Source organism: Salvelinus sp. IW2-2015, linkage group LG6.1 (genome assembly GCF_002910315.2).
Source record: "Salvelinus sp. IW2-2015 linkage group LG6.1, ASM291031v2, whole genome shotgun sequence".
Classification (NCBI taxonomy): Eukaryota; Metazoa; Chordata; class Actinopteri; order Salmoniformes; family Salmonidae; genus Salvelinus; species Salvelinus sp. IW2-2015.
Window position 1 is genome coordinate 5,786,440 of NC_036845.1, and position 13,181 is coordinate 5,799,620.

General features: G+C 43.1%; 2 protein-coding genes across 2 annotated transcripts in view; one reads left to right on the forward strand and one right to left on the reverse strand.

Moving 5' to 3' along the window:
- znrf2b (zinc and ring finger 2b) overlaps positions 1-13,181 on the forward strand; it is a 261,841-nt gene that overhangs the window by 119,069 nt on the left and 129,591 nt on the right. The window lies entirely within an intron of this gene.
- ggctb (gamma-glutamylcyclotransferase b) lies at positions 430-3,230 on the reverse strand. The gene is made up of 4 exons (XM_023988798.3): positions 2,969-3,230; positions 2,736-2,881; positions 2,246-2,378; positions 430-1,019 (listed from the first exon to the last, which is right to left on the reverse strand). The coding sequence occupies exons 1-4, from the start codon at positions 3,086-3,088 to the stop codon at positions 867-869; spliced, it is 552 nt and encodes a 183-aa protein (XP_023844566.1). The 5' UTR covers positions 3,089-3,230; the 3' UTR covers positions 430-866.

Consider the following 13,181-nt stretch of genomic DNA (forward strand, 5'->3'; position numbering starts at 1 on the left):
CTCATCTTTCCATAGACTGGTCATATTAGTTGGCCAAATCGTTCGGACACTACAGACATTTTTGCGAGTAGACCAATTTTCTGGAAGTCTCATGGTCTGACAAACACCGCTGTAGCAAAACCCCCTTCTACCACAGATGCGAATGGCCGGCATAAGTAGATATCTCTAGCTTTAATTGGTGGATTTTTATGGGGATTTTTTTATTATGTTACTTAAATTGACRCACGGGTGCATCAGTAGACTCTTGACGATTAACAGAAAAAGTGATCTTGAATGTAGCCTGGCCCCATATCTTTCTGTGCTGTCTTGACAACGTGGTCATGTCACTGACCCATAGGATTTGGAAAAACACCACAAACAGATCTGAGACCAGGCTATCTTGAATGAGGCTGATTTAATGCCATTGTGCACTCTATACAGATCAACACAGAACATCCAGGGAGGTTTTATTGTCCGCCGAAATAGTACAAATACACATGATCATATTCTACATTCAATCCCTATACAGTCTGAGGGATGCTCGGTGTCATCATCATCATCATCATTGTTATTTGTCAGTAAATAACTATTCCTGAAGAGGACTTATAGATGTAACATTACATACAGGACTTGATGGTTTCTCTAACCAGTAGGTTTCTGAACACAGTTATCTCTCTAGGCAAGTTTGAGTTCCTAGAGAAAAATAAATTCTGTCGCTACCTCGCTTTCAAACCAAGGTACATGAACAGTGGAGCAAACTGGAGATGAGAAGATATTCAACAACTCTTGGTAGGACAGTGGAAGTTGTTGAAGCAAACTTCTATTGTCCTACCAGGAGTTGAGTTCCTAAACATGGCAGTTTGTGCAAGGTGTTGTTAAGCGTCAGATCAGTGGTTGGCTCTCTCCTTGGCTCTTTTCATAATCCGCTCCAGCTCAGCCATGACAGGCAGTGGGCCCTCAAACTTGTTGGTCTCAATGGACCTCAGCTTCTCCTGGTAGTTCTTTGGCAAGCCATTCTGCTCCGCCCCCATTAAAATCACCTGGGGCAAGCAGAGAACAATCAACATAAAATATTTATCATTTCATAGGAAGTTATAACCATATTAAATCAGACAATCACTTTTACAGTATTTTCTGTTATCTAACGACAAATAAATGACCAGTGGCTCCCATTAAAATCCAGAACATCAATAGTAACTACCCTTACGCTATAGTAATTGCCCCAAGAATGGGTGTATCTCAAATACTGTACCCATCGAAACACACACCACACAGAACACGCCACATAACAGAGGAACAATGCACTCAGCTCAACCGTATGAGTCTGGTACACACACACGACAGAGCACTGCACAAAGCTTCTGTGGTCACAAAGCCACGCCTGTTACATTCGCTGGCTGTTTTTCCTCACACYACTTTGATTATTTAGCTAGAGCTTTTAGATGTGCAATGAACCGTCTGGAAACACAGTTTAGTAACTGTTCACATTGTCCAATACAGTGCATGAGATTGGGTACATCCTGAATGAATTGATGGATATCTACTAAATATAAAATAAAAGAATCCTGTGTTCTTGCGACAGCCAGAATATGAACCTGGAATGTAGCGTTCCAGATGCTTCAGAGAGGGAGGTTTTATTTTGGAGAGGGGCTGTRGGTGAATAGTCAAAAAATACACTGACCTAGTTGCTGCTCTTTCCCTATTGTCTTTTCAACACAAAGCCATCTGGGAGCTGTCAGTGGCAAACGCCAGAAAAAACACCAAAACACTGGTATTTTTGCCACCACAGTGAGTGAGTGACAGAGACTCATTCAAGAGGATGATGTCAGCCACACTGTCATCCACAAGTGATGTGTGAAATCCTTTTTTCACATGCTTTAGAGAATCTGTTTGATTTGCTGTTGTTTTGGTTATGAATTTGAGCATATACAGTATATTGTTTAATTACAATTCATTTGAAAAAGCACTTGTTGGTAAATACCTTTTCAGAGATTTCTATCAGAGATCATTTTCAGAGACAACTATTTGCATTTCTCTTCATTGTCCCACTGTATATCCATAGACAGCACCACTTTCATTAACAACGTTCCTCTCTACACTTTGTAAGGTCCCTAACGTCTTACAGGTTCAGTGTCAAGTCCATGTTCTTAAATTGATTTGGAATGACAGAGATATAAATAGATTGAGAAAGTGAGACAGCGTGTGATAGAGAGAGAAAAAAAAGATAGAAAGGGGGAGGAAAAGAGTGTAAAAGGAGGTGTGTCACCTTGAGGTACTGTGGAGATGGTGGAGCATAAATACAGCTGTTCATGATGTAGGTGCGACAGTTGAGCTCTTGGCCCCGAGTCTTCACATTCACCTCCACAGGGCTGTAGGCCCCTAGTCGCACGTTCTCCTGGCTGCACACACACARATACACAAACATGAATACACCCACCCACACACGTTTTGAACTGGTTAGAACTAGACCACTTCAACCACAATGAAGAAGCACTCAGAATGACACAACAGACTCAGTATTTTTATTTATTTATTTTATTTAACTAGGCAAGTCAGTTAAGAACAAATTCTTATTTACAATGATAGGCTACACCGTCCAAACCCTGGACGACGCTGGGCTAATTGTGCGACGACGCTGGGCTAATTGTGCGCCGCCCTATTGGACTCCCAATCACGTCCGGTTGTGATACAGCCTTGATACAGTAGACACGGTATGCACCAACTTGGATTAGGTGAACAAGATGAAGGTCTCTTACCTGTCTAGAGACTCGAGGTCGGCCACGTTCATCCTCCATACCACTCCCCACACCTCGTCCGCTGGGCTGTTCTCGATGGTCGCCACACCCCCATGCCAGCGGTCACTGGCCAGACCCTTGTAGTTCCCAAATATCAGCTTGTAGTCCTGGAGAGAAGGAGAGATAGAGAGGGTCAGGTTAAGGTCAGGTGTCCTTCCAGGTCCTCCTTATAGCCAGGTCAGGTCGGGTCGTACCTTGAGCCTGGCCACACAGTGGATGGAAGCGGAGGGGTTCTTGAGCTGGAGCCTTTCCTTCAGTAGGTTGCTGCCGTAGGCAAAGTACAGGAAGGTGTGGGTTTCTATGTTATCATCCATGCTGACAGAGAGGAGGAGAAGGAGTAGGAGCAGGAGGAGGAAGGGCAGGGTGAGGAGGAGGAGTCAAGGTGAAAAGAAGGATGAGTCAAGGGAAGACAAGAAGGAGGAGGAGGGAGGAGGAGAGAATAGAGAGAAACCACAGTCAGCAAGAGTGCTTGGAGGCGGAGCAGAGACGCAAGGTGAGGTCATGAGCGCTACTGTGACAGAGATCAAACTCTGCACCCCCCTCTTTTATACCAGCCCTCTCTCCACTCACTGACTCTCCATTCTCATGCTAATCCATCGGGCCTGCCCTGTGCTGTACTGTGCTGTGCCCACCACTGCCACACAATACACAAACAGCCTGCTGGTTGCTGAGCCTTATGGCCTGAGCTGGCTGAACTCACAGTCACACCAGCATGTCATTCACAGTGTGCTGCAACAAGCCTGCATAGCACTGTCTTGTGGACAGAGAAGTTAGGTGTGTTGCAGTGATGCTTGACAAATAGCCAATCCATCACTCATGTTTGCTTGCATGCACATGGATTTATGTTTTACAACCCCCATTGGTAATCAGCAGACCTAAATTATGGACACTGAAATATCATTTGAACTTTGCTTTGAAATCATGTCATGGGCACTGGTTAGTGGAGGGTAATGCAGTTTACACACCTTTTTTGTTTTGTCAGCTTTACCATCATTTGCAAAAGAAATTGCATTGAAGGTTAGGAGCATTACTGGTCACGAGGATGGAAGGCTAACATAGAACATGGCTGGTCATCAAGGGTCCAGTAGGGTAACTCTTGTGGACAACCTGACCAAATTCACATAGATAAATTACAAATCAAATTTAAAGTTTATTTGTCACGTGCGCCGAAACAACAGGTAACCCCTTACAGTGAAATGCTTACTTACAGGCTCTAACCAATAGTGCAAAAAGGTATGAGGTGACGCAACTAGGTAAGTAAAAAATAAAAACAACAGTAAAAAGACAGGCTATATACATGTCCGAGGCTATAAAAAGTAGCAAGGCTACATACAGACACCGGTTATTGTCAAGGCTGATTGAGGTAGTATGTCATGTGATATGGTTAAAGTGACAATGAATATATGAGAACAGAAGTAGCAGTAGCATAAAAGATGGTTGGCGGGGTGGTGGCGGGTGGCGGGACACAGTGCGAATAGCCCGGTTACAGCATGTCGGGAGCATGTTGGTTCGGTCCAATTGGAAGGTAGTTATGTACATGAATGTTATAGTTAAAGATGACTATGCACTATATAATGAATAAGAGAGTAGCAGCAGCGTAAAAGACGGTTTGGGGGGGTTGGGGGGGGGCACACAATGCAAATAGTCCGGCGTAGCCATTTGATTACCTGTTCAGGAGTCTGATGGCTTGGGGTAAAACTGTTGAGAACCTTTTTTCCTAGACTTGGCACTCCTACCCTTGCCATGCGTAGCAGAGAGAACAGTCTATGATGGGTGGCTGGGTCTTTGACAATTTCTTCCATGGCTTCCTCTTAGGGCCTTCGGGTAGAGGTCCTGTGGATGGCAGGTAGTTTAGCCCCAGTGATGTACTGGCGCGTACGCACTACGCTCTGTAGTCCTTGTGGTCGGGACCGAGGAATTGCCGTACCAGGCAGTGATGCAAACCGTCAGATGCTCTCGTGTTGCCAGCTTAGAACCTATTTGGGATCCAGAACCCATGCAAAATGCTTTTTAGTTTCTCTGAGGGGGAATAGCGCTTTGTTGTGGCCTCTTCACAGCTGTCTTGGTGTGTTTGACTCATTCTATGTTTGTTGTGATGTGGACAAAGAACTGAAACGCTTCAACCTGCCTCCACTACAGCCCCGTCGAATGAAAATGGGGGCTGCTTGGTCTCCTTTTTCCTTAGTCACAAATTTCCTTAGTCTGTTACGATTGAGGGATAGGTTGTTATTCTGGCACCACCCGGCCAGGTCTCTGACCTCCTCCCTATAGGCTGTCTCGTCGTTGTCGGTGATCAGGCCTACCACTGTTGTGTCGTCTGCAAACTTAATGATGGTGTTGGAGTCGTACCTGGCCATGCAGCTGTGAGTGAGTTACAGATTGGTAATTCCTATGGAAAGCAAGTCTGATATGCGGCAGATCTGTTCTATGTGTGATATTTCTATGCTTCTTTAAGTTTAGCTTTTGCATCTTTTTACTTTCGGGTTTTGTACACCAGCTTCAAACAGCTTAAAATACAATATTTTGGGTTATTGAAATATATTTCACAGCAGTTTATATTTTACAATGATTCTCTACACAATACATTGCTTGTTTTGTCACGTAAACTGAAATTAGATGAACATGATAACATTTTAGCAACCAGAAAATGGCTGAGCGACTTCTATCTATTGTACCTTGTGTTATTGGTCATGTTCCCCTGCTCCTACGTTGCTAACGAATGCCAGAGCTTACAATGCCTGGATAGGTATTTTACATATCAGCAAACCACATCACAACAAAATCTCTATTTTGTTATATAAGAGTCCAGACACCTTTTTGTGATTTCACATGTTTTTGAGAAACTTATCCCAAGCAGCAAATCACTTCCTCGTCCTCTTTGTGTAAAATGTGGCCCACAATTTTTAACAAAGGCTCCAAAAACCAAAGAAAATATGTCCTTTTAGAAACAGCAAAGTTCGTATAGTGATGCAGGTCTTTAGATGTTGTACACATGAAATTGTGTCATTCCAAACTTTATCCGCAACGTTTTATTACATTTTGTTGCCACTCTAGCGATACCTCTCCATCCATTCTACAGGTAACTGCCAAACACTTGAGAAAATGAGGGATACAAAGTATATTAAAAGCATGGAGTGCTTCCACACAGGAAGTTCCAGAAGCTTGTAGAAGTGGTGTTTCCTTTATTTGTGCAGTTACCTGTAGCAATATTTTACAATGACAATGGAACAGCTGGATAGGGGAAATGGCTTGAGTCGCGCAAACGGGAATATAACATTGCAGATAAAGTTCGGAATGATACAATTTCATGTGCACAATATCTGAAGACCTRCATTTGGGATCGCGAGTGGCGCAGTGGTCTAAGGCACTGCATCTCTATGCAAGAGRCATCACTACAGTCCCTGTTTCAAATCCAGGCTGTATCACATCCTGCAGTGATTTGGAGTCCCATAGGGTGGCGCACAATTGGCCCGGGGTAGGCCGTCAYTGTAAATAYGATTTTTTTCTTAACTGTCTTGCCTTGTTAAGTAACATGAAGAAAAAAAACACTATACTGAGAGCTTTGCCATTTCTAAAAGGATGTATGTGGGTATTTTTGGTGCMTTTGTTCATGTTGTTTTCTAGGCCCCCATACTACTCAATGAGGACGATGAAGTGATTTGCTATTTGGGATAAGTTTCTCAAACATGAAATCACAAAAAAGGTGGCTGGACCCTTCTATAACATGCCATTTACATCAGAAATTGAGATTTGGTTGTAAAATGTTTTATATTAATCCTTTAACAGGGGACTGAAAGAGGAGGCGGGACTGGGACAGGTAATGGCGGACTAAACGAAGTTTTGTAGAGCACCTCAAGATAAAAACGTAATATTCAATATCGGCAAGTTAGACTTAATATTAGCACTACACAATCTGGTGGGTGATAACCTTCAATTTGGATAATAACACAAAACAAATCTTAAGACTAGAGACATTTATCGACATTCATAAACTAAATGTGTTGAAGGAGAACATTTGATTACATACCGCAGTTGATTAAAGTAGATTTTTTTGTTTAATTCAAATAATGTTGTGTGCGCAGAACGCCTGATTTCTTTGAGCGATAAGAAAAAGGTAGATTTATTTATAAAAACCTATAATTTGCTTGTTTATCATTCAAGCAGATAGGAAGAGAACACTACTGGSCAGCGTATACAAAGGTAATATCAAACAGATTTTTATTGTGATCTATCATTGCATGCAAATAAACTTGAAGAATGCTTCTACAGAATTTATATTCACATATGCCATTGATCAAGAGCGTTGTTGATCAATAAAATGATGTTTTACAGAATTGAACCTCGAGGCTAGAATATCTACCACTTTTATGTGTCACTGGTGTTCTTTGATTTATGGTATGTGCAAGTGCATGTGAGGGACATATTGACAAGTGTAACAGTATAGTTTCCGTGCCTCTCCTCGCCCCTACCTGGGCTCGAACCAGGGACCCTCAGCACACAGACAACAGTCACCCACGAAGCATCGTGGCCCTTGTAGAGCAAGGGGAACAACTACTTCAAGGTCTCAGAGCGAGTGACGTCACTGATTGAAACGCTATTACCGTGCACCAYYGCTAACTAGCTAGCCATTTCACATCGGTTACACAAGTGAAGGGGTACAATAAAAAAAACTTCATGTTAGTTACATTGTGGTGGTGGGTGTTTTAAAGTGGCAACTATCAGATATAGCTGCTTCATTTGGCCATTTGAATGCATGTAGGCTATTCACTTATTTATACATTTCTCTCCTTGTTTTATTCATCACGGTTTGTACACAGTATAGTTTTTATTTTACTGTTTGTCTCTCTGTCGGTCTGCATTAATTAATTAATCTCACCCTTGTTCCTTCCAACAACCTATTGATATATCCATTATATCCTGCATGGATAAAGCTAGAGACATAAGCATGGACAGCCATGGATGATGTTGCCGGTTTTACTGGAGAACATTCTCCGTCTCATGCTCAGGCCCTATCATGTTTGTCCTGAGTCGGTGTGAAGAGGGGTGAGAGAGAGCCCCAGGATGGAGCCAGGGAGTGGTCCGGGGTCGGGGGCTGGAGCCCCTTCCTCCATTCACATCCACCAGCTCACAGGGGTACAACTTTTCACCAATGGAACTGTGGGATAGTGTGGGTCTGCAAAGTGACTCAATAGTTCTGTTAGACTCTGGTTTACATGTTTGTAAGATTTGACTAGGGTCTGGAAGGAATAGCTAGATTCTTAGGGAAGGATCCTGCTAAAGTTGTAGCTGGTAGGATATCCAAGGATCTTACATGATCCTTGGAAATATTACAGCAGGTTTTGTTTCCAAAGGTCATGTCCATCAATAAACAAGCCTGTTCTTTCTCGATCAGTTGTTGGAAAATGTTTCTGACTTCTACAGTCACCCTTTGTCTGCCCTAATCAAGAGTAAGACTGTATCTGTTTATTCCTGTAGGTGGCAGTGCTGTGTTGCGTTTGAAATGACCACATAGAGTAGATACAATATCACATCTACCATTGGATCAGATCAAATACCCACTAAAATGAAAAAGGGGAAATTAACTCCTTGAAAAAAGATGCTGTTATGACTATAGAATTGTATTATTATGGAGATAAAACCTTCACCACAATCAGTCAAACTAGCTGACCGAAACTCTTACTAACTTAAATCCCTGGTATAGAGCTTTGGACCTTGATAAGCCTTAGTGGTGGCAGCCTCCTCATTGAAAAGCACTGTGGGTTTTCTGGTTGAGTTGAGCCATGAACATTATATCTTCATATATAGAGAGAGTTCGGCCAGGTTTTAGAACGGCTGCCATGTTAGCGCCCAAATAGAACTTCATTCTTGAAATGTTGATGATGTAAGAGTACGAGAGCGCCTATGAAATGACCTGCTGTAAACAAGCAAAACAGAGCAGTGAATTTGACWGACGTTTTTATTGATTAGCATTCAATATGTATCCAAGTCTGTACTGTGTTGTGCTGTCAACAAATTGCATATCTGCTTTCACTGGAAATCTTCATAGGTTTTGAAAACTATCAGAAATTAACAGCACAATGCGGAAGTGTCAAATTATCACTTAGCAACAGCTATGGAGGAGAAAGTGGCGCTGTCGGAATGTTCAGATAGAAACCRCATTGGCCCAACTACATATATGGCTCTGGTATTTCCGTAGTCCAGTCTTTGCCTTGCATTGGTGAATGTGTCAGAACCCCATCCCAAACAAATAACGGACACAAACAACTGAACAACAATATCTCAACACACAGAGGGGAGCTGACATGGTTTCCATGGCAAACATCAGTTCTGGGTGTTTTGTCACCGAGCAGTAGTACACCCTCTGGCCAGACTTTCCCACGCGGGGCGAGCCAAGAGTCATGCTGCCTTGAAGGTGTTCCAGACCAATATCATTAGCAGGCAGCAACACATGCGACTCAGGTACTATACTTGATCTTAGCCAAAAGGTCATGCAGTGGCGTGCTGTGACGTGACGCTCACAAAAAAAGGATCTGTAAGCAATTCTATTTCATTGTAAATAAACAAGTGTCAAATTGTGACTGAGGGAAAACATAAACAATAAATTAATTAAGTGTATGCAAATGGCCTCAACTGGTCAACCCATCTTGTGACAAGTGTACAAGATTTAAGAGCAGACTGGGCACATTGCTTGGAGAGACAGAACGGCCGTGTGTCAAAGACCCATTGAGAGACAAAGACCCATTGAGAGAACTGTTATGTAACGGCGTCTTAACTTTACAGGCAGTCTGTACCGCAACAGTAACTAATTGTCCATTGTTGCCAGGGCTATGGGCMRGCGAGGAGTTGCCTCTCGTTCCTGTAGCATTCCTGTACTGAGCAGGCATGGGGTCTCTGTTCCTCGCAGCAGCCACAGCGACGCGATGTCAGGACCTGTTAAAGCATTTACTGTCAGAACCCTTACCCGGATGGACTGTGCCTCACTGTGGTGGATGTTTTGTCCAGATCTTTCCAGTCAGATCTGACCCAATCCCAGGCAGCCTCCGGCCTCTGGCCTTTCTGCTTTTTATTTGGAAGGATGTGACCAGTTGAAAGCTCACCATGGTGCAGACTGAGACCAGTTCTGGGTTACAGACAAGAGGATATGATGTTGACCTCCCGCGAGCCGTTCTTGCTAAATTCCACATCTGTTGAAAAAAATATGTCCCCTCTCCCCCAACCCCCCTCCTATTGTACAGTTGAAGTCGGAAGTTTACATACACTTAGGTTGGAGTTATTAAAACTAGTTTTTCAACCAATCCACAAATTTCTTGTTAACAAACTCACTGTATAATTGACTGTATCACAATTCCAGTGGGTCAGAAGTTTCTATACACTAAGTTGACTGTGCCTTTAAACACAATGCCTCTTTGCTTGACATCATGGGAAAATCAAAAGAAATCAGCCAAGACCTCAGAAAACAAATTGTAGACCTCATCAAGTCTGGTTCATCCTTGGGAGCAATTTCCAAACGCCTGAAGGTACCACGTTCATCTGTACAAGCAATAGTATGCAAGTATAAACACCTTAGAACCACGCAGCCGTCATACCGCTCAGGAAGGAGACACATTCTGTCTCCTAGAGATGAATGTACTTTGGTGCGAAAAGTGCAAATCAATCCCAGAACAACAGCAAAGGACCTTGTGAAGATGCTGGAGGAAATAGGTATAAAAGTATCTATATCCACAGTAAAACAAGTCCTATATCGACATCGCTCAGAAAGGAAGAAGCCAATGCTCCAAAACTGCCATACAAAAGCCAGACTACGGTTTGCAACTGCACATGGGGACAAAGATTGTACATTTTGGAGAAATGTCCTCTGGTCTGATGAAACAAAAATAGAACTGTTTGGCCATAATGACCATCGTTATGTTTGGAGGAAAAAGGGGGAGGCTTGCAAGCCAAAGAACACCATCCCAACCGTGAAGCACAGGAGTGGCAGCATCATGCTGTGGGGGTGCTTTGCTGCAGGAGGGACTGGTGCACTTCACAAAATAGATGGCATCATGAGGAAAGAAAATTATGTGGATATATTGAAGCAACATCTCTAGACATCAGTCAGGAAGTTAAGGCTTGGTCGCAAATGGGTCTTCCAAATGGACAATGACCCCAAGCATACTTCCAAAGTTGTGGCAAAATGGCTTAAGGACAACAAAGTCAAGGTATTGGAGTGGCCATCACAAAGCCCTGACCTCAATTCTCATAGAAAATTTGTGGGCAGAACTGAAAAGTGTGTGCTAGCAAGGAGGCCTACAAACCTGACTCAGTTACACCAGCTCTGTCAGGAGGAATGGGCCAAAATTCACCCAACTTATTGTTGGAAGCTTGTGGAAGGCTACCCGAAACATTTGACCCAAGTTAAACAATTTAAAGACAATGCTACCAAATACTAATTGTGTGTATGTAAACTTCTGATCCACTGGGAATGTGATGAAAGGAATAAAATATTAAATAAATCATTCTCTCTACTGTTAATCTGACATTTCACAATCTTAAAATAAAGTGGTGATCCTAACTGACCTAAGACAGGAAATCTTTACTAGGATTAAATGTCAGGAATTGTGAAAAACTGAGTTTAAATGTATTTGGCTAAGATGTATGTAAACTTCTGGCTGTAAATATGTAAATATGTAAATATGCAGGCTGGGTTGTTTTTCTCTCCTGCGTTTTCTCTTTCCTTCAGACATTCTCCCTCCTACCTCCACCCCAATGATCACGCCAAACCAGTCCCGTAGGCGTCTTCCTTAACTGTCCAACTAGGACCATTATGAAATCCAAAATAAACACAGCTAATGCATCAGAGAGGGGGATGTCATCTGGGACAAATAGCAATGCATTTGTGTTATGTCAGTGGGGAGCAATGTAAAACAGAATTCAGCTCAATTGTACAGCTGCACCCCTCACTGTGAACCCCTCTCCAAACCCCACCCCTCTTCCGACCCCCAACCCACCCGTAACCACTCCTGCTGTGGCCTCATACAGCTCCTCCAACATGGTCCCATGGCCTCCCTCCACGACGCTCCAGTCCCAACTGGACAGCTCCGGCCATTAACTCCTGTTGTGTCCCATTTAGGGCTCAGATGTGGGTTCTACACCTGTCGCTGTTTGAGCAGAGCCCAGTCTTCCACCAAAACGACGCCCCCTACCTCCCTTCCTTCCCTGACAAACGGTTCCACCAGCCTCAGCCTCATATGGGCCGGATTCAACAACAGTTAAGTGGGATGTGCAGCAAGCAGCAAACCGCACGTGCACCCTTCAGGCGTCCATTGCACAACCAGTTTTACCCCCATCTGAGACCCTGGTTTGAAGTGGATGAGTGATGGACTATTGACACAGTAGGGATTGTGAAACATACGGTGATAATTGTGTTAGAATAGTTCGTAAGCTTTTTATTTCAATTTCAAGTGAATGTCACGTGCACAAGTACAGTGAAATGTATTTTTGCAAGCTCTAAACCCAACAATGCAGTGATCAATATCAATGTAGTATTAAAAAATTACATGAGGTAAAACAAAAACACAGGTAGCCTTCCCATCTCCACAGAGGAACTCTGAGCTCTGTCAGAGTGACCATCGGGTTCTTGGTCTCCTCCCTGACCAATGCACTTCTACCCTGGTTGCTCAGTTTGGCCGGGCGGCCAGCTCTAGGAAGAGTCTTGGTGGTTCCAAACTTCTTCCATTTAATAATGATGGAGGCCACTGTGTTCTTGGGGACCTTCAATGCTGCAGACATTTTTTGTTACCCTTTCCCAGATCTGTGCCTTGACACAATCCTGTCTCGGAGCTCTACGGACAATTCCTTCAACCCCATGGCTTGGTTTTAGCTCTGACATGCACTGTCAACTGTGGGACCTTATATAGACAGGTGTGTGCCTTTCCAAATCTTGTCCTAAAAATTGAATTTACCACAGGTGGACTCCAATTAAGATGTTGAAACATCTCAAGGATGATCAATGGGAACAGGATGCACCTGAGCTCAATTTCAAGTCTCATAGCAAAGGGTCTGATTACTTATGTAAATAAGGTGTTTCTGTTTTMAAAAATTTATAAATGTGCAAACATTTCTAAAAACCTGTTTTCACTTTGTCATTATGGGGTATTGTGTTTAGATTGCTGAGGGGGAAGGGGAATCAATTTTAGAAGAAGGCTGTAATTTAACAAAATGTGAAAAAAGTCAAGTGGTCTGAATACTTTCCGAAGGCACTGTATGTTTAGGGTTAAGGTGACTAGGCATCAGGATGTATGATAAATAGAGTAGCAGCAGTGTAAATGAAGATTATATGTGAGTGTGTGTGCGTTTGTGTGTGTGGAGTCAGTATAAATGTGTGTGCATGTTGTGTTTGTTGGAGTRTCTGTGTGTGAGTGTGTAGAG

Coding starts and splice junctions, on each gene's coding strand:
- ggctb (XM_023988798.3), bottom strand. CDS start 3,088: ATGGATGATAACATAGAAACCCACACCTTCCTGTACTTTGCCTACGGC. Junction 2,379..2,735: donor GACCTCGAGTCTCTAGACAG/GTAAGAGACCTT, acceptor GTGTGTGTGCAG/CCAGGAGAACGTGCGACTAG. Junction 1,020..2,245: donor CATCTCCACAGTACCTCAAG/GTGACACACCTC, acceptor TGCTTGCCCCAG/GTGATTTTAATGGGGGCGGA.